Source organism: Myotis lucifugus, unplaced genomic scaffold, assembly GCF_000147115.1.
Source record: "Myotis lucifugus unplaced genomic scaffold, Myoluc2.0 scaffold_102, whole genome shotgun sequence".
In the NCBI taxonomy this organism is placed as follows: Eukaryota; Metazoa; Chordata; class Mammalia; order Chiroptera; family Vespertilionidae; genus Myotis; species Myotis lucifugus.
In genome coordinates, this window is record NW_005871150.1 from 3,339,948 (window position 1) to 3,366,666 (window position 26,719).

General features: G+C 44.6%; 2 protein-coding genes across 5 annotated transcripts in view; both read left to right on the forward strand.

Moving 5' to 3' along the window:
• PDLIM3 (PDZ and LIM domain 3) overlaps positions 1 to 21,654 on the forward strand; it is a 30,145-nt gene extending 8,491 nt beyond the window's left edge. The window contains exons 2-8 of one of the 4 annotated variants that reach the window (XM_014459098.2): positions 201 to 352; positions 1,934 to 2,018; positions 8,753 to 8,940; positions 14,945 to 15,208; positions 17,046 to 17,170; positions 18,712 to 18,823; positions 20,683 to 21,654. In XM_014459098.2, the coding sequence (XP_014314584.1) occupies positions 201 to 352; positions 1,934 to 2,018; positions 8,753 to 8,940; positions 14,945 to 15,208; positions 17,046 to 17,170; positions 18,712 to 18,823; positions 20,683 to 20,872 (1,116 nt within the window). In that variant the 3' untranslated portion in view covers positions 20,873 to 21,654. Of the gene's footprint in view, positions 1 to 200; positions 353 to 1,933; positions 2,019 to 8,752; positions 8,941 to 9,270; positions 9,339 to 14,944; positions 15,209 to 17,045; positions 17,171 to 18,711; positions 18,824 to 20,682 lie in introns of all 4 variants that reach the window. The other 3 variants (XM_006092660.3, XM_006092662.3, XM_014459099.2) reach the window with 3 other exon arrangements.
• Positions 21,655 to 25,165: 3,511 nt separating this feature from the next.
• Positions 25,166 to 26,719, forward strand: part of CCDC110 (coiled-coil domain containing 110) — a 13,729-nt gene continuing 12,175 nt past the window's right edge. The window contains exon 1 of the mRNA XM_006092692.2: positions 25,166 to 25,210. Within this exon, the coding sequence (XP_006092754.2) occupies positions 25,166 to 25,210 (45 nt within the window). The remainder of the gene's footprint in view (positions 25,211 to 26,719) is intronic.

Below are 26,719 nucleotides of genomic sequence, written 5' to 3' on the forward strand. Positions count from 1 at the left end.
AAAACAAAATTACTTCGCATGATGGGAAAAGAGAGCTAACACAATTGATCAATTAAGAGTCATTGTAAGTTAGATTTATGACTGCCTACCCAGTAAAACATTTAAAGTGTTACCAAGCTGAAATACAGATGTCAGGCACAAAACTCCGGATATCTGTGAGATGCTGATTTTTTTTTAAGTGGTGCCATGATTTCTTCCAGATTACTCCAGGGAGCAAGGCAGCGGCTGCCAACCTGTGTCCTGGAGATGTCATCCTGGCTATCGACGGCTTCGGTACAGAGTCCATGACTCACGCTGATGCACAGGACAGGATTAAAGCGGCAGCGCACCAGCTGTGTCTCAAAATTGACAGGTGCTCTTTAACTGATGGCGCTAAAATGTGATCTGTTTGGCAGGAGAACCTGAACCAAAACGATAAATGATCTCATCCTCCCCGTGAGAAGCGTGTCTCAGAAACTAGGCCTTTGACTGGCTTTTTCCTAGATCCGCCACTTTGGTCTGTTCTTCCCTGACGTCAGTCAATCTAGTCGTTGTTAACAAACCATTTCTAAAAGGAACTCTCCGGAATGTTAGACTAGTGAAAGAGGCTAATGGAATTTTTTTCCTGGACTGATCCAGTTCATTGACAATGAAAATAGAACCATAAAAGGTATTGGCCACAGGAACACTACACAGCATGGCCAGTTGCCCTGCTGGTCTAAATGTGGTAGAAAATGGAATTCAAAGATTCTCCTAAAAGAATCTCTTGGCTTGACAAAATATGGCCATGTTAAAAACTGGTTGCTGATATGCTGCAGGCCATTGGCTGTTTCGTACAGAATTCAGCCCAGAAGAATCTCACAAGGTGTGAGAGTGTGTGCCCATGAGAGTATTAGATAATGAGCCATTTCTGACCAAAAACAGTCTTAGGTCATTGAACCGGAGATGAAACAACTGTGGAAACAATGTTTTGTGACAGTGGCTGTTAGTGTGTTCATCCTGCTGCTGTTGTGTTCACAATCTTCCCTGCTGGTACAGAAGGCACACAGTTGATCGGCCATGTGATGGGGTGAAATTGACTCTTTCCCTGTCTGTGCATAACCTGCGTACCTGCCAAGCACACCGTCCCAAACAGATCCATAAAAAGGATTGGACAAAGCGCAGATCCTTGATGCCAGCAGCAAATCCCCCTGGCCAGTCACTCCCCGTCTCCTTTGGTGGCCTGGGTAGGCTAGCAGGGCACTAGAGGAGACCTGGGAGCTTGCCCTGGGTCATGTACAGGGGGTCCCTGCAGAATCTCCCTCCTATACTGTCTTCCACATGCACTGGACACCTACTTTCTCCAGAAATTATACAATGTCTTTGCCTCAGTCAGTTTGGGTCGCTATAACAAAAATACCACGGATGACTCAGTGGCTTAAACACCAAGCACTTATCTCTCATGGTTCCGGAGGCTGGGAGTCTGAGATAAGGGTGCCAGCATGCTTAGGTTCTCCGTGAGAGGCCTCTTCCTGGCTGTCTAGTGGCCTTCCCAGGTACACACATACACACACACACAGAGAGAGAGAGATTTTGTGTCTCTCCCTCTTTTTAGAAGGGCATTTATTTCACTAGGCTTATAAACTAATCCTAATTTCCCTCCAAAGGCCCCAACTCCAATTACCATCACATTGGGGATTAGGGTTTCAACATATGATTGGGCTGGGAGGGAGGGATGGGGCAGTTTACAAACAGTCCATAGCAGCCCATCTTGATCCATTCGAGTTTCCCCCAAAGTACACTAAATATGTAAGACTAATTAGATGGGAGAATGCAGAATAATGAACAAGGAATATTGCTTTTGCTTAAATTATCAAGGGATAGTAGTATTTTCACAAATGTCATAGGAAACTGAAGGATGTTAAAACTGGAAGTATATTAGAATTTGGTGTTTACGAATTTATTTTATTTACAGGGCGGAAACTCGCTTATGGTCTCCACAGGTATCTGAAGATGGAAAGGCTCATCCTTTCAAAATCAACTTAGAATCAGAACCACAGGTATGACTTTTAGAGTGAATGATGTTCACTTTACACCTCCTTTTAAATGATGTGGGTGACTTCCAAGAGGAAGAAATGACAAATATCAAAAACTGGGATAAGTCACCTGATGAAGCAGTTGTCTGCCTTTACTCTCTGAGATTAATTTAGATTACCCATGTTTTCTTACATCAAGAAAACAAAGATGGATGCCTAGGCAAACATCTTGTCAAAAGACAAACATGTTCTCAACAGGAAAAATTTGCCTATATTTACACACAGTCCACTTCTTTTTTTCATTTTTATGGTGGATTTCTGCCAAATGACCAGGAGGTAATTCAAGAAGTTTAAGGTGTTAAGACAAAGCAGAAATGGGATGGGCAAACATTTGCAACAAGTATCTCCAATCTGTTATTGGGAACTTCAATCCTTTGAGGTCTTCACCCACATCTCATTTTATATCCTTCTTTAATTCTCAGTTCTGGCATTCTGTAATAAAGTTTACTCTAGGAAAAGTCTTGCATTATGTAATCGTGGTGATAGTCTGATCATGCAGTTGAATTACAAAGACAAAGGACTTTCCCTTGAGGTAACGCTATCTATTGAGCTGAATTCATTTAATAATCTGATGCTTATCTGACCATATCTTCTCTCAAAGGCCCCAAAAATCTGAAAGTAAACCAACCCTCAATTGTGCTATATGGAAAATGAAGTTAAGAAAAGGATTTTAGAACCTCTACTTAGAAGATCCCCAAATTTAGAGAGACAGCTATATAATTCAATATCCCTTCTAGAACAAGTGTTCCTGCTAAACTGAGTAGACATTCCAAGATGTAGTTCTCCTAGGCAGATAATGAAAATGAACTGCAGGCACCTTTGTAATTGATGCTTCAGCACTGTTTCCCCTTCAGGATCCTCAAGGATCCTCAACTCCGGCGTTTGCCCTGCAGGTTCCCCACTTGTCTCCGCCAGCCTCCATTCCCTCTCTGTAAACTACATGCAGAATAGCACAGGTACATGGATCTCACAGGGTTTCTCAAAGATTTGAGAAAAACAAAGTAAAATCTGAGTAAGTAAAGTAAAATAACTTGGCACATCGAATTGTTCGTAGAGATGTTGAGCTCTTGTAATTATCGGTACAGGAGCCCCTCCCACCAGGCTGTGATCAGAAGGCCCCTGGCCTATTCACCACAGCGAGACAGGAAGCTGCCACTGTGACAGGGCTGCCTCGACAGGGTCACGAGGGTCATCACAGATTCCTTTAGATTCAAACATGAAAGGAATGGGAGGGTCTAAAGATAAGCTGTGTTTTCTAACACTGCCCAGGACCAATCCTGGGAACCAAGTCTCAGCACAGTGCTCTGGCCCACCTCCATCCCACCCCACCCCAAACCCCTGCTGCTGCAGGTAAAAGTGACTGTGCAAGGCGAGGGGAATACTTAGGTCAGATGAGGGTAAGCGAGCAAAAAATGGGTAAGGCAGGCAGTAAATGTGGTGGGAAGAGATCCAAATGCTCCCAGGTGGGTTGGTGAGTAATAATACCACTAATCAATGCTATATTTGATAGAAAAAAAAGACTGGAAGAAGAAAAAACGGAGTTCTTGATGCAGAACTGTCACTCGTAGATAGTCAAGCCCACTGGCTTCTTCCCACCCTATCAATTCATCACTTAGAGCAGTGGTTCTCAACCTTCTGGCCCTTTAAATACAGTTCCTCATGTTGTGACCCAACCATAAAATTATTTTCGTTGCTACTTTATAACTGTAATGTTGCTACCGTTATGAATCGTAATGTAAATATCTGATATGCAGGATGGTCTTAGGCGACCCCTGTGAAAGGGTCGTTCAACCGCTAAAGGGGTCGAGACCCACAGATTGAGAACCGTTGACTTAGAGGCAACGCGTGGCAAAAGAGATCATGTGGTGCTTAAAAAAAGAAAAGAAAAGGGAAATTTGAGGCTCAGATAACATGCATTTCCTGACCCCAATCTCATTATCACCAGGACAAACTGGGTAGAATTCTGAATTGCCTCTTCCACATATAGCACACATCCAAAATTGTACTGCACCCTTTTGCAAATTATTTTTCCCTTCAAAATCTCTCCTGATTTTTTAAACCCAAGTTCATCCATGTGAGATGCCACGATAGGGGGCCAATTAGACAAATCTGACTGAACTCCCAAAGCCCCAGTGATCCCTGATCAGGTCACAGCGCCCCCTCTGGCGTGTGGGTGACTGACTCAGCCACTACTGTACTTACTAAGCTGAACTGAATGTTAAACCATAACCCTAATTTGAAACACTCTGCCCTCTCAACAATCATGGGTTAGCCCATGTGTCCTGCATTTTGGGGGTTAGACAATATGGACATTTATGATACTATGCACGGGAGAAAGATAGAGAAGGAAGTAGGGTTTTAAAAAGAAAGTTGAAGATTGGGTTAAGGGCTCAGAAGCCAGTCAGATGGAGCCTCTGAACATTCTTTTAGTTTGAGTCACGAGTACTTCTCACCGATACCCTCTCCGAGAGGCCTGTGTGTGAAGGGCCCTGAGATAAGAACCACTTGGGCTCCCTCCCTCATGGGCCAGAGGATTTCTCCTCCTGACATCCTCAGGCCAGGTTTCTGCCAGATCAGCACTCTGGGACAGACATTCCCTGCACAGCACAGCTCACTTCTTTAGCCTCTGCTAACTGAAGTCCCACCGCATACACCAGAACAGAACCCAGCGATAAAGCCAAGCAGTGGGTGCCACTTGTAGGATGAGACTGGAGAAAGCTAAACTGAGGTTATGTTTCTGTTCTTCTTCTTTTTTATTTTTTCATTAACACAACGCTATGCAAAGAGTTGCCTTCCCTACGCCCACCCTCACACCCCAAATGAGAACTCTGCAAACTTCTGGACAACAAAGGTGTGTTAGTCTGAGAAACAAATGCCATTGACACATCATGCTTCAAGATGCCACACAGGTGAGCAGTAAAATGCCTTTGAGCAATACCCAATGTGGGTTCTTGTTCCTCGGCCCAAATCAAGCATTTATTGTAAGTTATGTGGCCTTTGCTATTGGAATAAAATGCTCTTTTTCATTTTAAAAGTAATATATGTTTGTTGGGGGGAAAACCCACTACTATATATCCTAGATCCAAGCACAACCCCAAATAATATATTTTGTATAGTTATTTCCAGTTTTTCCCCCTGTGCATAGGGTTAGGCCATAGAGACTTTTTCTTACACAATTATAGTGATAATTGATATAAACATTTAATATATAGGGTTTTTTTCATTTTTCTATGCCATTGTGAAATAGTTAAATTTTGTTTTTATGAATTTAGACTTGAAACTTTAGAGGTTATTTAGATTAACCCCAGCCATTGCATAAACACCTTTCATTCAACTCTGAGCCTGGCCTATGAGCACAGGCACACATTTTTCTATATAAAACATTGTCCTACACTAAAGGCAGGCTAAAAACATTGTTCTAGACTAAGAGCATTCTAGACTAAGGACGTAGAGTTCTATGTCATTCTCCAAAGCCTACATTCTTAAACAAAACATTACCCTCATGTTTGTTTAATGTGAGTTGAACAACTCAACATGTGATGTAGCTTTCACAAGAGAGAAGAGGTGCTTTCTCGAAACAAAAATGGTTCTTTTCTAAATGAGAAGAAGGCTGTTTCCACGCCCATAAAAAGGGCTGAATCCTTGTCATAGATTTGATAATGAGGATGTACTACACGTACAGTCACGTGGGTAAGGGTTGGCATTCTTTCTATGTTCACAACATAACCTTGTTCTCCAGTATTTTGAAAACCGATGGCAGCCTACACAAAGCAAGCTTTCACAATCCCCATGTCCCCAAATTCTTCCCCAGTAAGAAATGGGAAAAACGTGAAACTTTCTGCAGTAATTTATGATTACTGCAGAAAGTAATCATAGGGTGACTTTATTTTTCATTTGTGGGGTGAGGATGAGGCAGGGGAAGTGAGTATTCATAAATTTCAGGCATAAAATGTAATCATTTAGTCAGTGTGGCTTGATCAAATGTATGATCCCTTGATATCGTCTTTCCCTTATTCCCCCACCATTTTTCCTTATAATTAATATATATGTGTATTACACACATGTTGTTGGTTGGAGTTGACAACTGCCTCAGTTCTCAGACTCAATCTTCACCTCTGACAACTTCTCCAAGTGAGAAACTGAGAGGGGAACTGTCTCTGAGAGCTGTCACTGCTGATGCTGTCACTGCTGAGGTCACTCGGGGACTTGGGAGACGGGTGTCAAGAGCTGCTTTCTCCCAATGTCAGCAGCTCTCTGCTTTTAGACAGCCCTAGCATCTCATTAACTCAAAACATCATTCCTCAATACAAGCTCCTAACGTTTAACAATAATATTTAAAAATGTAATTAACTGCAATGGTTATTTATTGACTGCCTAAGAGATAAGAATCACTTGGATGCTTTTGTCTGGGTAGAATAAACACAAGAGCTGGACTAGATTAACTGCGATATAAAGTTTTTACCAGTATTTTCCATTACGAATGGTTTTCCACTATAAAATTAAAAGGAAATTAAAGTGGAATAGCAGACTTCCAATTGGTTTGGTCTCTCCATCCTGTTTGACCGCTAACAACGATGTGAGACGGACAGAATGTTGCCTCGGTGCGGTCTTACATTTGTTGTTGACCTTTGGCGGACACAGTTCATGGTGCTGCTTTTGGAATGACTCTAGCAACCCATGAACTAATGCTTTGCAAAGCCTGAATATGAGGGTTTGAAGCCTGTATTAGAAAAACTTTTTTTTGTGATCTGACTAGAAAATAAAGGGATTGTTTTTTCCTAACAAATTACACATTTGTGACCTTTGCAACATATAACCAAACCTGAAAATGGCCAAGGAAGGCTTGGAGCTGACTAACGTATGTGCTGCTATTTGGATGCACCACTAGAGATTACTACTGCACAGATCTTTTCAGAAAGTTCCCTCCCTTAAAAGACAATCACCATCCATGTTTATTTACCAATTTAAGACTAATAAGATAAAATAATGACAGAGATGTTTCCTATAAAGCCATCCCATGATGTTAACTAGTTTTCATAAATTCAATTATATTTACCAAAATATTTAGAGTGTACCCTACTTTGTTGTTGTTGTTGTTTTTTTTAAAAAAAAAAAATCTAAGTTCCAAATAGCGTGAGCCCTTCAGTTCTGCCCGATTCACTCTTCTAATTAGCCTGAGAGATTTATAATCCACCAAAACTAAACTAGGCAGTTAAGCAATTAGCCGTCTGTCTTCTTTCATATTGAAAAGAGTAACAAAGGCTTGAATCATGGCCACTGTCATTACTTAAAATTATTTCCAGTTCACAATTTCATGCCATAATAATGGCTAATCAAAATGGTTAATCATAAAACACAGCCCTAAAAAAAGGAGATAGTCTCTTTTCTAATTAAAAAAAAAAACACTATCCCACAACTTACTCATCTGTAATGACAAGAAAGAAAAAAATGACATGAATAAGAATATTACAAGATCTTTTTATTTTTTAATAAAATGTCTCTTTCCGGTAACATTCCAAATAATCATAAATGTTTGTATTACTTGAAATTTGTGTGAAACACTGGTGACACATTCACAAAAACAAATGAAGCTGATGTGAACATGTGAGTGAAAATACTGCTGCAAAGACCTATCTTCCTAAGTCTGCCAAATGAAAAGATTTGGAAAGAGAATCAGCTCGTGTGGATTGTAGTGTTCTCTTTTGAAAATAAATGTAGTAACTTATGAAAATAACTAATAACTTTATGACATTATAGATTTACATAAAAATTAGAAAACATAGTTCTGACATTAACATAATAATACAGAGTTTCAGATCATTTGGGCATATTTCAAATTCAGTTTAGGACCCTTTTCCCTGAATAATAAAGTGAAAATCCTTTTGTGAATCACACACATTAGCTCTCTCTACATTACTGACTTTAATCTTTCTGGAACTAGAGTAAACATGAAGAGCTCTTTAAACACATAGCACTGAAATCGTCACAATAAAAGCAAAGGAGGTTTTATATAAATATTATTCCCACTTTCATCAGAAACAAGAGTCTTTTAATTACTATTTTTTCTAAACTTAAGGTATAACTTAATCCACATTAAGAATTTTGGTTTTTTGTTGTGGGTATTAAGAAAAAGCAGGGGGGGGGGTCAATCGGGGGAAAAAGAGACATATATAAAACTTTAAACAATAATAAAAAGAACTTTTACTTACAAATGCTCACTCCCTTTCTGGCCATTCTATTCCTTCATTTCCTAAAATGGGGGAAATTTTATTAAGATATTAATAGGAGATAAAGCAAATGTAAGTTCTACTTAAGAAAATGTTAAGTAGAATAGTTTTTAAGCTAAAAATCTCATTTCTAACACAAAATTTCTCTATTCAAATGAGAATTTTCTAAAAGCTATGGATATAGGATATAGAAGTTAACCAGGGGCAGACAAACAATATAGTGTTTGAATTCTTTTATAATATTACAAATAAGGTCAGTTCCTTTGCACCTAAACATCCGGTGGATGAAGACAGCACAGGTCAAGTTCACGGAAAATGCAGAAAGGTTTATGCCTGACTCCTCCTTTAACCTCGCATTAACCTTGTATTGGGTAAGAAGCCTTGATTAACGGTCGCGATTGCTGTTGGTTTGCTCATTAACGGCTCTGTTGTGCATTCTGTGGCTCTGTGTATTTTGTCTGCCATGTACAGGAGTTCAAAGCCATTGGTACCTCGCACAACAGAAGGGCCCAGCCTTTTGTTGCAGCAGCAAACATTGATGACAAAAGACAGGTAGTGAGCGCTTCCTATAACTCACCCATTGGGCTCTATTCAACTAGCAATATACAAGATGCTCTCCACGGACAGCTGCGGGGTCTTATTCCTAGTTCACCTCAAAAGTAAGTACCGGCCTCCGCCTCCGGCCACCGCGTTCCTAACGGCAATAGCCCGGTTTCTCTTCCTTTCCAAAGTCCAGCTCTTGCTGTTTTACTTTCCTGACTTAAAGATAAGCATCTACTAGACTGTGGTTCCAAGCTGCCGGTCCTGGGACATTTAGTGAGTCTATGGTTAAAAGGAAGAAACCACCCGGGTTCCACCATCACCCTGCTTAGCCATGTCAATATTTGGTGGTAAATAACCTGCTCTGTACTGTTACTGTTTGTTTAATTTTATCTAAAGTCACAGATTAGTCTTCCACTGAGGGACTGTTTAACCCTTTGTTTCCACAGGATGTGAACTACTTTGAACACAAGCACAATATTCGGCCCAAACCTTTCATAATCCCAGGCCGAAGCAGGTCATAAGCTTTGAGACTGTGAATTTGGAGTGCATGCTTCTTTAATCAATCCTTACTAATCTCCCAGGAAAGTAACTTGTGAGGCGTTTGGAGTGACTATTTTTTTTTCCATTTTGAAGCTTATTTCAAAAGCAAAGGAAACAAGCTCAGCAGAGTAGAGAGCCAACTAACCTCCTCCATTTCCAAGAGTAAACACTGACGAGATTACAGAGCTTCAAATGCTCTGCCGTCACCACGTATATTTATAACTAATACCCCCGGGCATCCCATCAGGACTCACTGACCTCTGAGGCAGGCAGATGTCCTGATCCCAGCTCGGGAAGGCCCAGCCAGCAGGAACAAAAGTGGAAACCAGCTCTCCCATCAGGAGTAAGGAAGCAGGGGGGGAGGAGGGGGCACAGGTGGGGACACTGGTAGCTGCCTATGTTAGACCCTTACCATCCCCACCTCAGCACCTGCTCCCCACACACCGTCAGAGCAGCTGAGCAACCCCACACCCTCCAGCACTTACATAAACATCAATTTGCATGCCTATGGATACCTGCAAAGGAAGGGAGGGGATTGAAAAGGAACTTTTCCACCTGGAGGAAAATAAGTAATAACGACAGAGTTGGGAGGGAGGGGTGTAGATTGGTTACCCTCGTAGAAAACTGTGTACACGCTGGGATAATGAGGAAGCTTCAGAGCTGACTGTCAATCAGGGAAAGAGACCATCTTCAGATGATCCTTAAAGTATCTTCCCTGGGAAGTGAACGCCAACCCCCAAGGGAAGGGATGAGCTTTGCCCTGTCTTAACCACATCAAGAAATGGTGACTTCAGGAAACCTCAAACCCATTCCTCTGGCCTCAGCTACCTCAGTCAGCCCCGAGGAAGGATGTTGATGGTCAGGCCACATGGATTCTAGCCGGTTAGGATCATTGGCTGATGACCTATACCAGGTTTCCCAAACTACTGAGCTACAGGTGGATTCATTCACAGGTAGTGCTTTATTTAACCCTCTGATTATTTAAATGAATTTAGTTAAGTGCCTTTAAGATGGAACAGCTACTCTCTAGTTGCCCAAATATATGCGCATCACTCCCAAGTGTATGATTCCTGGCCTGTTTTCCTATAGATGTGACCCTCCTGGCCTTTGGAGACACCTGAGGTTATGGTGCCAGCTTTGGATGGTCAGTCATCACCTATATGCAATGCACATGTGCAGACCTTTTCAGACGCTAGAGTCAGGAGCAGAGGATACCTCAAAATAAGCCAGACACTTATGTGATATCACTTAGAAAGAGCAGGAGGAAGATGTCTACAAAATACGTCTTCCCTCACTAGAATGAAAACGCATGACTATATCCACCACCTACAAATGCAGCTGGCACAAAGTACACGCCCAGTAAATGTCATCAGATAAAGGAACACAACTCAAAGAGTGCCTGATATTTCCTGAGTTGCAAGAAGAGCAGGGAGCTATGATCCCTCCCTCACACTGTCTACTCTGCACAGTCCTTTTTCACTTCTGTTTGTCCCCTTTTTCCCATTCCATTTTCTTCTGCATCTTTTCCGTATTTCACCACATTCAACAGCTTCCCAACCCCAGTCCTGATAATATATAACAACACTCAATTAAATGTTAAAATGCTATTTTACTATTGAATAAATATATATACATCCTCCTAAAGAAAACAGTTAACCAAATTCACTTGTGTTCTTTGAGGTTAGCATACCTTAAATTCACTACCTTGAGCTATAAGACTTCAAGAGGCTTGAATAAAATGATACATTAGAGTAACACCTATTTTGCCTTTGCTAAAAACCAATAACATTTAATTTTATAAAATTTCAGAGCAAGTCAGAGAGATTTAGGTACGTGATTGCCTTTTATACAGGCTAGGGCAAAAGTAGGTTTACAGTTGTGAGCACACAAAACACAGCTTATTCTTCTATTATTATTTATTAATTATTGTATTATTTTCCACATGAACCACTGTAAACCTACTTTTGCCCAACCCTGTATTTTCATTTTAACTCAAATATGGTGATAATAACAAGCCATTCATAATTGTGTCATTGTAAGGAGCCTTTCAATATACCTGAATTGGGAAGGGGGGGGGAGAGGAGAAACAGGGATGAGAGATTTGCTTAAAAACAAGTACCAGTACACAAATCATAAAGAACTGTAAAAATGCCTCTGCTCTCCTTCCTTGTTCCCTCACTGTTGCTCTACCTTCTGAATTTCTTGTTCTGGCCAAATGATTCTTCATCAAGGAGGAATTTTGAGTGGCCACATACCAAGCTATAAGGACACCATAATGACCAACTTTTTAATCAGAAGTAAGTTGGAGATGCCACATTGTTGATATGTTAATCTCCCTAGGGCAATGGTTTTCAACACGTGTGCCACAAGACACACGCAAGGAATTTATAAAATATGCCACACCTGACTATTTAGTTAGGAGCACTGACCTCTTTTCCTTTAGATCAGTGGTTCTCAACCTTGGCTGCACTTTAGAATCACCTGGGAATCTTTTTAAAATCCTGATTTCTGGGCCTCATCCTCCGGAAATTCTGTTTCTTTGTTACTAATGTTGTGGCCCCACCCCATAACAAAGAAACAGAATTTCTGGAGGATGAGGCCCAGAAATCAGGATTTTAAAGATTCCCGGGGTGATTCTAATGTGCAGCCAAGGTTGAGAACCAATGCTTTAGATTGTCAAATGGAAAATTGACAACAGCCAACACAACAATGGCCATCTGGTATGAATAAATAAAAATTATACCTTTTTTTCCCAGATTGGGCAAGAAATATATATTTTGGTGCACTGTAGAATTTTAGTAATTAGTTTATGTGTGCCATGAGATGAAAAGGGTTGAAAATTGCTGCCCTAAGGTCTTACTACTAGTTATGGTTCTTTTAATTATTTCATCATTATTGAAGCACATTAAAAAGCCAGTATTTCCCTATGCAAACATGTAAATTTTAAAGCCATAGCTATCATTTAAATATATATACAAGGTATTTTACAGATCCAAATGATAAAATACAACCCTGTATGTCCCAAAAAGCCTGTACATATGCCAGAGAAATCAGTTCTCTCTCTATCTATCTATCTATCTATCTACCCAGGAGTGAAGTAACTGGGTGGATCATAAACTTTATAGGTGGTCTTGCCAAGTCAGTAAGTCAACATCAAGAAATCTCATTAGCACCTACCTTTCCAAGTTACAGGAATAGGTCATGGTGATGACCTATGATGATATTCACAGTGACTGGAGTCCATGAAAACTTCTTTTAAAGATATTTTTATTGATTTTTAGAGAAAGAGGATGGGAGAGGGAAAAAGAAAACAACATCAATATAAGAGCGAGACATCAATGGGCCACCTCATGCACACCCATTGAGCCCGAAACCCAAGCATGCGCCCTAAATTGAACCGGCGACATTTTGGTTCATGAGACAACAACCAACCAACTGAGCCACACCAGGAAAAAAACATTTTTTAAAGCATCAGGTCAAGAGATTTTTTAAATGGTCCCAAAATGTATAAGAAAACTAATTCTAGTTTGCTTAGAGTTTACTTCCTATCTATTCAATAGACAGGGGCCCCTAAATAGAATGATAAGGATATTAGGAAATAGAATACAACCTCTGTTAAATAAAGTTATATTCACAAACATGCCCGTATAAAGAACACTAACATCAGAAAAGGATTACTAATTACAACTATAAAAAAAGAGGAGTATCTGTAAATTCTGAATTGATCCTACTTCATCCACTCGCACGACGCCTGGCCCACAGTAAGATCAGAGTTGTTACAATGCTTGTTGAAAAGGTTCACTACGTTAAGCCCAAGTCTCCCAAGGTTTAACTGGAGTGTTTCAAATCCCAAAGTTACAATTTAATAAGCTTCACTTAGATCAAATCAGTAGGATCCTGACTAAACTGCATTACAACTGAAATTTCCCTTCTATTCTTTTACCCGCCGAAGTCACTTTCAGGAGCCAGTGTAGCCTTGAGCCTATGGAAACAGTGAATAAAGCACTTGACATTTTGGTTTGTGATCAACCAACTCACAGACTGAGTTTTAAACAGGTTCTCAAGCCAAGGAGTAAAGGAGCAAGTTCCTATTTGCCTGCCTCATTTGGGCTGTGTAGGTGGTTGAATTGGATAACACAAAACAAACACACACACACACACACACACACACACACAAAGACCACACAACAACTTTTAATCCATTTAGTGGCATGGGTTGTCCAGACTAATCAGTCAACAGCATCGATGCCCAAATCCTTTTGGTTTGTGCTCTCTGTGTGGGGCTGAGGTTAGCATGAGTAGCCCTAGAGAGTAAATGCAGAGATGGCTCATACTTGAGCCCTAAGAGAACACTGACGTTGAGATGAACACACCATATGAATCGTTTTCTGTCTTGCGTTTGCAGCAACACTAACCTGCAGGCATGATGGAGGTTACATTAATACTAATATTTCCTTTGGCTTTGTCTTAAATGACTGTGCTTCTAAAAAATCTCAGTATGTTTCATTTTCATATAATGCATGTCTCATGTTGCATGTAAAACGCACGGAGAGACCTGACATTTTAGTCCTTGGCATGTCGGTTGTGACCAGCCTCCCATCTAGCTTCATAGAGAACATGAGCTCTCTCCCCAGCTGTCCTGAAAATTGCATGATGGGCCATTCTGGTGTTTTAATAACAAGTCCCTTCTTCTCTGTAAAGAAAATGATAAGTATGCATGAATATACGTGTGTTTTCAAAAGTTTGCATGAAATAGCGATGTATAAAAGAAATATACCTTAGCCCTAGGGAGCCTCTGAAGAATCCAAGATCACCTTATTTGCTCTCTAATCATTAATTTCAAGGTGACAAGCATTTGTTGGCTGTTCTAGAGCCTGTATTCAATCACTGAACAGTTTTTAAAAGCATATTCCTCACAAAATTAAAGAGTGAGATAGAAAAAGTTAAAATAGTCCAAATAAAATGTTTACAACATAGCCTAAAAACATAATTTTTATCACATAACCTACATGTTTCTGTGATTCAATTAAACTCAACTGCATTTCTGAAACGTACTTATTTTGAAATGTCTAGCCTAAATATTTAATTGGACCTTCGTGTGGCATATTCAGTTACTATTTGTATGGACCACTCATTAATCTTTTAATTTTAAATATTGTACCTCAGAAATGTAAAAGGGTGCCCAGCCAATGTAATTTCCCTGCACCATTTGTCTGTGATATTGTCAGGTTTAAAATGATCTGGCCTATTTTTAAAAAAGTGAGTATGGTCGCATCTTTTCCAGTTTATATATACAACTTGTTTATGTGTGACCTTGAACTTGCATATCGCCTGGTTGAACAGAGCCAAAAAATGCGCTATCACCTGTACCTTTTGATTTTGTGCAACTTTTTTTCAACCATGAATTTTTAAGTGTCCTTTCTAGTTAAAATAAATCAACACTTTGTTTTAATTTGATTTAATTCACTTCTCACTTTTTGTCTTCAATTCCTGTTAACCTCTCTGTCCTTGTTCTCTGTGTTCTCCTGTCTGGTTTTTCTGGTCCTGTGTCCCCTCTGTGTAACGTGGTCATTAACACAGTGGATGCAGTACTCCGTCTGGTATTGACGGTAGCAGCGGACGTAGCACCCCCTCTTCCATCAGCACTGTTAGTACCATTTGCCCAGGTGACTTGAAAGTTGCTGCTAAGATGGCCCCTAACATTCCTTTGGAAATGGAACTCCCCGGTGTGAAGATTGTACATGCTCAGTTTAACACTCCTATGCAGTTGTACTCAGATGACAATATTATGGAAACGCTGCAGGGTCAGGTTTCCACAGCGCTAGGGGAAGCACCCTCCATGAGGTAATATGAGTCTTTCTGAACCATGGGCATACTAACTAAACACAGGGGCAATGTCAGCTTTCCGGGGGTCTTTTAACACTGTCTTAATGGAAAGAAAGCTGTGTGAAAAGCTTTAAGGAAGAAATACTAAGGATTTATTGCAAATACCTAGCTCTAATGATAACAGTGATTTGAAGAATTAAGTAGAGTTTTCTGCGGCCGATCGTAATAAGCTAAAATCATGGAAGGGACAAATGTATATGTGTTTTGAAAAGCTACAGTGTACTTTACAAGTTATGGTACAACACCTTTCAAAGGTGACTAACAATCTAGCATAGTCTATGTTTCTCCTTGGAGGGTCAAAAATTGGGAAGGGATGAGAGATCCGGAGGAGTTTTAAAAGAGATGATACTTCTCCCTTCCAATGGCATCATGTGGAGAGGTCATAAGTTTCCATTTAAAATTTCTGCCATGAATAAGGGTTTATAAGTGAATATCTTAAGCTGTTAATGTAGATATTTGACTTCCAGTTGTCTCTATTTTGATTAATTTTTTCTTTATTAAAAACATTTGTTTAAAGTACTTTTGCCATCAATTTTTTTCAATTAAAAATTTATTATAAGGAAAATCTTATTTTTTAATGTTACAGAACCACTTTTATAAATTAAAATAGTATAATTCTTAAGAGTGCTATGTAACAATATGCCAAAGCTATCTCTTGGGATGAATATAATAAGGTAATAATAGCATAATGTATCTCAAAGCCAATTTGCAAGGAAATTCAGCTATAAGATAATTGTTTTCACAAATGATATAGGTAATAAAATTATGTGTGGATAGTAATTACCTTTTCTAGGCAATGTCATTAATGACATAAGCTAATAAAGCATTTAGTGCCTGACGTAGTTTTATTGTGGCATTTTTTATTGTTCATCATGAATATGTTCGTAAGAAGTTTATTAAAATAAAGCTCCCAGTGTTGTTGTAAATGAATTTTTTTTAAAATATATTTTATTGATTTTTTACAGAGAGGAAGGGAGAGAGATAGAGAGTTAGAAACATCGATGAGAGAGAAACATCGATCAGCTGCCTCCTGCACATCTCCTACTGGGGATGTGCCTGCAACCAAGGTACATGCCCTTGACCGGAATCGAACCCGGGACCCTTCAGTCCGCAGGCCGATGCTTTATCCACTGAGCCAAACCGGTTTCGGCTGTAAATGAATTTTAATGTGGCTATTTAGGAAACGTAGTGTAATCAATATAACTCACATATATGTGAAAGTTACATTAGGTGCTTTCAACCACTGGCAGTATGAATTCCTTCCATTTGCAAACAAAATTATACCTTTGTTGTTTCCAGGAGTTAACAAAGCAAATTAATCCTTAAAGCAAAATTAAACCACATACTTTTGATTTCGCATCAGAAATGAATCTGAATTTAAGGACAATTTCATGACTGAGAATAATCAAACTGGGCTCACTCCTGCACTTCCTATCATGTGTATGTTGTCTCTATTTTTCTGAGAAAAAGTTTATTTTGTTCCTACTTATAATTATCTACTCATCAGACACAAGTCTGTTTTTAAATTACCATTTCCTAACAATCACCTCTTCGTGGCCCTCCATGATATATGTGCCGGTGTGAGCCTGAGGTTAACCAATGACATGTTTAAGGCGGCCACAATAGGTGAATAAACGCTATTCGGGAACTGTAACAGAGATGAACCTGAAAATACTGAATCTCCGCTCAGGAGCTACTGCAGGGGTAGCGATGACTGTGACTGGTGTCTTGTGGCTTGGCGCCCGCCTGCTGCTCGCACGCCCCTGACGCCGCCTCGCCTGCCGTGTCGTTTCAGTGAACCCACAGCCTCGGTGCCCCCCCAGTCGGACGTGTACCGGATGCTCCACAACAATCAGGATGAGCCTACGCCGCCCCGCCAGTCGGGCTCCTTCCGGGTGCTCCAGGAGTTAGTTAACGACGGTGAGTGGCTGGGCCGCCTGCTGAAGGTACTGGCAGGGCCTGTTGGCAGGCTAGGGGGGGGGAGGACAGCAAACAGACTGGGAGTGGAAGTCTAAATATGGATTTTATTCGGAAATCAAATGAGTCTTGGCCCAGAGGATGCGGGTGGAGCCTGGATTAGGAGAGGCGCTCCCAGGACGTGTCACTTGGTAAAAAGGCACCCAACGCACATTCCATCCACAGCGCTCAAGGGCTGGCTGAGCTGCCACATTTTAAACAGAGTTTTAAGTGGACGCTGCAAAATTTCTCAGCCTCCCATACTCCCGAGTGTCATCATCCAAACCTAAAAATAACAATGTGACGAGCCCGTAGTGTGTTCCCACTTCTGTGCTAAGCGCTTTGCCCACATGATCATTTCACCCTCACGGTGACTGCGAGGGAGGAGCTACTGCTTTCCCTGTTTAACGAATGAGAAACGGGGGCACAGAGAGGGTGGGTTTGTTCAAAGTCACACAGCCAGTGAGAAGCAGAGCTGGGTCCGCAGCCGACTCCCGCTGTCTTCAGGGCTCACACCCGTACCAATATGTTCCCACCTCCTAAAGGTAGGTACTGTCCTTTCCAAGTCGCACAAAAATGCATAATGCCCCCTTAGGATGGCTGTTCTCAAAAATAAAGGGACAATAACAAGTATCATGAGGATGTGGAGACATGAGGACCCTGTGCTTGGCCGATGGTCCCGCCAGTGCGTGAAAAAATTAAACATAGCGTCACCTCATGACCCAGCAATCCCACTCCTAAGTATACACTCAAGAGAGTTAAGGCAGGGACTCAAACAGATACTGGTATACCAATGCTCCTAGCAGCGTTATTCACAAAAGCCAAATGATGGAAATAATCCAAATGTCTATTGATGAAGAATAAATAAAATGTGGTGTATGCATACGATGGGATATTATTCAGCCTTAAAAAGGAATGAAATTCTGGCATGCCGCAACATGGATGAACCTTTAAAACACCCTAAGTGAAGTAAGCTGGACACAAAAGGACAAATATTGTCTGATTGTACGTATGTGAGTATAAGGTACCTAGAACAGACAAGTCATGGAGACAGAGTACAACAGAGGTTACCATGGTCTGGGAGGTAATACTGCTTAAAGGGTAAAGAGTTTCTGTTTGAGATGATAAAAAAAAATTCTAAAAATGGATATAGGCAACAATGTTATAACATTGTGAATGCACTTAATGCCACTGAAGTACACCCTAACAACATTAAGATGGGCAATTTTATATTATGTGTATTTTACCAAAATGAAAAAAAAAAGGCAAAATCTCTGAGCATTTTGTAACAGCTTCCGACCACAACAAAAACTGCCCACTGACTGTTCTGCAAGGCCCGTTCGGCGCAAGGCATGCTGGAGCTCACCCCACTCCTTCGGACAGGAGGCTGCGGGCAACTTAGGAATTCCCTCGGGTAAAGTGCACGCCTTAAAATAGAAGCCAAGTACACACTGCAGTGCAGCCAGCTGTGCCTTTGCCATAAAAGGCGACACTTTGCTTTTCAGATGACCGTCCCTCCGGCACGCGGAGTGTGAGAGCACCGGTTACGAAAGTCCACGGCGGCGGGGGCGCCGCGCAGAGGATGCCGCTCTGCGACAAGTGCGGGAGTGGCATTGTGTGAGTTTCACTGTTAACCCGGGGTCCCTGTCAACCTCGGTGGCAGCTCCCTGTTTCTGTCCATTGACTTGAAATCCAGCGTCCACCACACGTATCTCATTTGACCAGAATTCCTTAGATGTACCCTCACATGGGCGCATAATGTGAGTCAGCAAATCTTGACTTATCATTTCAGATGATCCTCATGAAAAGAAAAATTGCCCAGAGTATATTTAAAAAATCATTTCCAAGAATCCAAACTTCCCTCCAAAGAGCCCCCTCCCCCCCCCTTTGTTAAGGTACCAACTTTGAGGTTTTCCTTTTCTGTATATACCCAGGGAAACCCACACGGCGGCCACCGGGTTGTTCTTTACAACACATTCTCTTTCCCCCGTTTCTCAAAGTGGCACAAATATTCAGACATAATTTTGAAAAATAGAGTCCCAGCTTCCATGTCAAGGGCCTTTGTGCTTGAACACCCACACTTGATAGTTCACATCTTCACGTGAACCAGGTCATCTCCATCTCTCCATGCAAATGCCCCACGGCCACCTCTCCCATCCGGGCTGTTCTGCAGTAGCCACACGGAGGCACCACATGTCCGAGTGTCCAGGGGTCATCCCAGGAGGCAAGGCGGTGGGAGATGAGCCTGGTCAGAGCAGAGGGGTTGGGAGGAGCCTGGTCTGTGTGGCTCAGTGGTTGAGCGTCAACCTATGAACCAGAAGGTCACGGTTCGATTCCCGATCGGGGCACATGCCCGGGTTGCGGGCTCCATCCCCAGTGTGGGGTGTGTAGGAGGCAGCCGACCAATGATTCTTTCTCATCGTTGATGTCTCTCTCTCTCTCTCTCTCTCTCTCTCTCTCTCTCTCCCTCCCTTCCTCTCTGAAATCAATAAAAATGTATTTTTTTAAAAAAGGGGACGGGGGAAGCAGGCAATACAGGAAGCTCAGGAGAGAGAGGACCTAAGCAGGGCAGTTAGCAAAAGCAATTATTGCTCCTAAATAGCAGCAAACTGCTTGACAAGGCCCCCCGCTGTGTGAGCGCCACCTCCGCCCTGTGGTCCGTCTTTTCTGTGCTGCACAGAGCGGAGGCTGGGCCACGCCACGGACAGCCGTGACACGTGGCGCCTCCCTGTGGCTACTGCATGGGAGAGGTGACCGTGGGGCATTTGCATGGAGAGATGGAGATGACCTGGTTCACGTGAAGATGTGAACTAGCAAGTGTGGGCGTTCAAGCATAAAGGCCCCTGACATGGAAGCTGGGACTCTACTTTTCAACCGGGTGGGAGAAGTGGCCGTGGAGCCCTGACAGGGACTTTCAGTTGTGTCCAGTGGTCGGCAAACTGCGGCTCTCGAGCCACATGCGGCTCTTTGGCCCCATGTGGCTCTTCCTAAGCCTTAGGAGCACCCTAATTACGTTAATAACAATGTACCTACCTATATAGTGTAAGTTTAAAAAATTTGGCTCTCAAAAGAAATTTCAGTCGTTGTACTGTTGATATTTGGCTCTGTTGACTGATGAGTTTGCCGACCACTGGTGTAGGCAACCACCTCGGCCGAGGTCAGAATCCTCTGCAGAATCACGCCTCCCTCTTTCAGGGACACAGCGGGGAGGGATGATAGAGGAACAACCTATAATTGTTATGGCAACGACTTGTTTGCAAATCTGAAAAGCAGTCATCTCAGAGGGAGACGCATGATGGGGTGTCCTGGCCGCCCTGCATCCCCTGACACTTACATCCGAGCCACCGCTGGGCCCTGCGTACCGCTGGGGGCGCTGGTGTCTGATGCGGCTCAGACCCTCCTGCCTCCCCGGTACCTGTCACCTGGGAGCCAGGGTTCGCCTCTGCGGTTCTGACTCCCCTCCTTCTCCTCCCCAGCGGGGCTGTGGTGAAGGCGCGGGACAAGTACCGGCACCCCGAGTGCTTCGTGTGTGCCGACTGCAACCTCAACCTCAAGCAGAAGGGCTACTTCTTCGTGGAGGGCGAGCTGTACTGCGAAACCCACGCCCGAGCCCGCACGAGGCCCCCCGAGGGCTACGACACGGTCACGCTGTATCCCAAGGCCTAAGCCCCCCGCGGGCCGAGCAGCACGCACACGCAGTTACACGGGGCGACAGTCATGACTTTGGGCAGATGTGGAGCAAACTGCCGAGCCCAAAACTAAAGCCCCGGCTTCAGATGCTTATGTTACAGCGTGTGGTGCGGAGGACGGGAAGGGAGGCCCGCGCCGGCTGCAGCGCAGACCTGCCTGCCGCTGTGTTTGCAGCTCTCTCTCTCTCTCTCTCTCTCTCTCTCTCTCTCTCGTTAGCAATAACTTCAGGACATGTACACCGAGCATTTTTTTTGTATGTCAAACTCCACAATTTAAATTCCTATGATGGCCCTCGAACACGTAAACATCAAGCTATTGGGGGGAGTCTAATTGTCTTTCCCTACCAAGCTGGCTTTGCAGTTGTAGTGAGTACCGAGTGGTAATCTGTATTCTAACACAACCCGCAGTTGTCTGTTACCTGCTTCAACCATTAAAGTGCATGTCGGGGAGCGAGTCCCTGGGTCTCTCTAGTGTCCTGTGCGGCCATCACACCACTGGATGCACGTACATAACAACCACGTGAAACATGGGACATGTGCCTAGTGAGGCGGCGCTGCATGAATGCAGCGGAATCAACATTCCCGTGAGAGGGCCCCATCCTACGTGCACCTCGGCTACTTTAAGAAAATGTGGCTTCTTCGGTGTTTATTACTCTTTCTTAGGAGCCCTGATTTCTGCTGACAGGAGAGGCATTTACATTTGCTAGTGAAAGGGAATGCCGTCACTTTCGGATTAAACTAGTTTCTTTGGCTTTGAAATAGTCTCTTTCATTTCAAATGTCTCTTTCACACCGATATTCAGTCAAATTCAAAGTTCAGGCTCCATGGAGGCTGCTTCTTGGAGCTCAAAGGTTGCTCACCACCTCCTTCTCCTTCCCTAGGCAGCACCTCCAAGAGGAGACAGTGGTGGTGGCGGGGGGGGGGGTGGCAAGGAAAAGCGGGGCTGCTTTTCACTTGGGCTCTGCTTGCAGCCCTGCTGCAGTCCCTGGTTTGCCTCCTGGTCTGTTTTCTCAGCATAGTTGGGTCTAGGCCAGTGGTCGGCAAACTCATTAGTCAACAGAGCCAAATATCAACAGTACAACAATTAAAATTTCTTTTGAGAGCCAAATTTTTTAAACTTAAACTATATAGGTAGGTACATTGTTATTAACTTAATTGGGGTACTCCTAAGAAAGAGCCACACTCAAGGGGCCAAAGAGCCACATGTGGCTCGCGAGCCGCAGTTTGCCGAGCACGGGTCTAGGCCATAACCCCACCTCCACCTGCCACAGCGTCCGCTCGGCCCTCGCTGGAGCCGGGCGTGGACTCCGGGGAGTGCTGGCCTCTGACTCTGCTTGTCACCTCGCCTCTCCCACGTTGGGGCTAAGACAATGCCCCTGACCTTCACGTCTTTCCTGTTTCCCATGCTCCTCACTGGGGACACGTGGGAGCTTCTGAAACTGTCCCCTCCCAGGACAAACCGTGGGGAACCGGCAGGGTGGGGCGGTGGGGACCGTCACAGGCCCCCTGTCTCGTGGCCTCATCATCTCCAGTCCACGGCAGCTGCTGCCCACAGGCCTCCTGTTGTCCTCAATGAGAAACAGGGCACACATACGGCTCCAGATTCACCCAAATTCATGCATACTCCTGGCCCCGACCTGTCTGAGGTTTTGAACCAGTGAGGGGAGCCAGGACGCCTGTCCGGCTGCTGTGGGCACTTGTGATTCCAACTGGAACCCCAGCGCCAAAGCATCCATCCCTTCTCGGAGCTACTGAAAGAAAGTACGTCGGAAACTCTGAGACCAAAGAAATGAATGGCTCCCCCACGGCATTACACTTGTGGTTCAGGTGTCACGTTCAAGTGTTTTGTTCTGGGAAAGATCCAAGCTTAAACGTCAGGAAGCTAAAGAGCAAATGCATGGTAACTGACCTAGAAAACCTGAGAAGGTTAAAATGCAGAGCGACGGTGGAGAACCTGAGAAGCAACCCAGCCTCCCTCCAGCGTCGGGGGAGGCGTGGGAACGGGCAGCACCGTTATGTCTGGACTAGAGGGTAAAGGTGGGGTTCCTACAAGGAGGCGCCTGTGGCAGCTGTTGGAGAAGCACCAAACCCCCAGGTGTCCCCACTGCACCCCACACTGTCACGCGCCCCAGAGCACTTCCCCATCTGCCGGGTAGTCTGCAGAGAGGGTGAACCGGCATCTCTGACCTGGACTCAGGAAGCCCAGTGGGGAGCACGTGTACCCCACTACAAAGGGTTCCACTAAGTACGAATGAAAGACTCGTGAGAAAAGCGCTCACCTACGCAGCCTCGGTAAACTGCACTATTTGCCCCAGTGCCTTGTGGGGCAGAAAGGGCCTCATTCCCACTGCTCAGCCGCCTTGTCGCTACAGAATACGCACGGCAGACCCCGCTCATTCTCCGTCCTCTTGGTCCAGCGCCTGCCTGTGACTCTGCCCCTCCAGTTCCCTTTCCAGCTCAGTGTTCCCGCTCCGGTTCTCTCTGCCCCGCACGCACCCTTCTCAGCTTGCAAACACTCTCAGATGGCCATGCCATTCTAAAAACAGCCCTTGCCCTCACATCTGCTCCTTCCCACGCTGCCTGCTGTCTCTCTGTGTCCATCCCTTTAGCACCCAAAGGTGTCAGATTAGACCACTCCCTTCCCCAGCATCCCCACCATAAGCCTTCTTCAAGTGGCAACCAGCTTGCCAAGAGCCAAGGCGAGTGGCGGTCCTCAGTGAGTCGTGGGGTTCGTTTTTCTGAATAGACACAACCAAGTTGTTTCCTGAATAGACACACCGGAGCAAACTTACAGACGGCTGGCCTGGAGGCGTTTGCATTTGGATCAAGCCTTCGAGCTGTCGGAGGCCCACAACCCAGCCAAGACTCCCTAAGTCACCAGCACAGCGGCCCCCTTTCTCTGGCCAAAGCACGAGGCTCAGGACAAATGCCCACACTTGTTATATACGAGGAGCGGAGGGTTACTGCTGCATATACCATGGGTCTCAGCTATGACTAACCATAGCCGGTGATCTCAGGATTAAGAAAAGATCTTCGGAAGCTAAAGAACCCAGAAGTATTTCGGTCGGGCACTCCATGGCTAAGAATAGACAGGCCCAGCCTGTTTGGGTGCCTGCTCTCGCGCTGGTTCCGGATTCCTGGACCCGCAGCTGTGCGTCAGCAGGTGAAAGTGCCTTCTCTAGGGGAGCTACTATCTGAAGGCCTTGCCATATTGTGACGCCCAGATGTTCTCATTGGCAGTACAGGTTCCCACCCTGCCCTCCAGCACTGCACTTCACAGGCAAAGAAGCAGCAGACGTCTTCAGGGCTGCCATGTGTGAGCGAGAAGGCGTCTCCCTCTGAGGCTGAGAGAACAGAACGGGTCTCAGCACACCGAGGAGGTTGTCCTGGGAGGGTGATGTCCTATCAGGAAACAGGAACTTCAGCTCTGGCGTTCACGATATTTGCCTTTATAGTTTGTAAAATGTGGATGAAATATTGTCCTGTCTCCTTAAACTGTAATTTGTTATGGGGGAGGGGGAAACCTTAAAATAAAATGATTTGGGCAAAACCAGGGCTTCAGAATCAGGAAGTCCAGCGCTGACCAGTCACCGAGTATTTGAAAAGTCCCTGACCCTCCCCTACGTCAGTGTCCCCCACATAAATCTGGGAAATAACCTTTTTTTAATATAATTCCACAATTCTCAACACCATTGAGTCTACGAAAGAATTGTTCACCAAAAACTGAAATACTGGGAGCCTCATTACATTAGGGAGAGGACTTAACATCCCAGAACACGTGTCTTGATTCTAAACTTTGTTTCCCGATGTGAAGTGGGATGGTGAACCGGTCAGTGTCCGGGAGCAGGAACAGTGACAGGTGGGCCCTGGCGAGTGTCATGCGTGCTCATGTTCGGGCCAGGTTTTCCGGAGCATCATGGGCCCTTCATTTCTATCGCTGAAACCTGAGCGCTCCACGGCAGTCGGGAGCCCGCGGGGCTCTGCGGGGCCAGGCTTCTCTGGGCCCACGCGGGAGGACAGGGTTTTCTCACTGTGGAAGGCAGAAGGGGACTTCTTTATCCCACCCCTTGTGTCTCTTCTAATGCATGTGCTCGGCAAGCGAATGTCATTGTACTTGGCTTTAGCAACTTGGGAATGAGGAACTTTAGGGTCAAATGGTAGGATGGTAGGAGGCAGGGCACATAAGGAAACACATATTACAATGTAATGAAGTAGATAGCTGGTGTGGGACATTATTCTCTACAACAAAGGGAGGGGCAAGCGAGTGACAATGGATATGGACGCCTACCTGACAGTTTATGAAAATCAGTTCCAGGTGAATAGCAAATCTAAGCATGGAAGAGCCATTTCACGCCCTCGCAAAAGCAGACTTGGAGCGTCCAATCCCAAGGAGGGAAGGAGGGCACCCACCTGTGGGGAGCGCGGCCTCAGTGTGCAGAGCTCGGGGGGAGTGCATGTGGCCCTGCATGGGAATGGCTGGTATGTGGTTTCAGAGCCCAGAGGGTGTGGGTCTTCCCCCCAGAGGAGGCAGCAGAGGGTGGCAGAGCCCAAGACGGGTGAGGAGTGTGTCCAGGAGGAGAGGAGGCCCGGTGCAGGGTCCAGAGTCTAAACAGAGCAGGAGGGAAGGGGCTGTGCAGGGTCCTGGAACCTGAGTGGGATGACCAGGGCCTCCTCGTGGGGGCTCAGGTGAGAGACTGGCATTGAGAGAATGAATATTTACGAGGGCCTTGCTCACATCTATATATATAAAACCCTAATATGCAAATAGACCTAACAGCAGAACAACCAAACAACCGGTCACTATGACATGCGCTGACCACCAGGAGGCACGCGCAGAATATGGCAGGCATCAGCAGCAGGCGGCAGAATGCGGAACATGGTGGGCGTCGGCCATGGCAGGATGGTGGAGCAGGTGAACAGGGGCGCCAGACCAAGGCGGGGCTCAGGTCACTGTCATTGGGGTGAGCCTCTGGTGGTTACTAAAAATTCTTTGCTCCCACATGCAGCGGTCATGCATGGTGCTTGCACCTGCTGCTGGTGCCGGAGCCACTGCTCACACCCACTGCTGGTGCCGTAAGCAGGTGTGAGCGGGGATGGTGCAGTCAGCGCAGGGAGTGGTGGCAGCGGGACCGGGGATGCCGGCAGACAGGGGACCAGGGGCCACAGCGGGAGGGGCCGGGCAGGGGTGCAGAGAATGGGCCAAGACCTGCCCCTGTGCCCACCACAGCCTCATGGCCCACAGTTCCTTTCAAGGTGCACGAATTCGTGCACTGAGCCAACAATGAGAAAGTTGACTCTCCTTATCCTAGTAAGTGTATAAAGGATAAGGAGAGTCAACTTTCTCATTGTTGGTAAATTACAAACATGGAAATGGAGAAAACGAGAAAGACCACTGTGATGTTAAACCAGGGGTATTGTGAACACATGGGATTCAATATAGATAGATAGATAGATAGATAGATAGATAGATAGATAGATAGATAGATAATACAGGTGTGTGTGTGGGTGTGTGTGTAGGTGTAAATATAAATACACGTGCACCCAGACATTCCCTGGCTCTGTCCACTGAGACGGCCTGCGAGCAGCTACACCTGGGTAGCCACATGCAGGCTTGGCACTCACATCCTGGCTGTGGAAAACCATTCTCCTCTCAAAGAGGCAAAGGCTCCTTGAGAAATGGCCAACTCACAGGCTGGGCAACAGAGGACAGGAGGAGCCCGGGAGATCTGGTCCGTGAAGAACACGAAGAGGTGCTCCAGGACCGAGGGAGACGGGTCGAGAAGTACACAGAAGCCAGCTAGGGAAACTCCCACGGGCCCAGTCA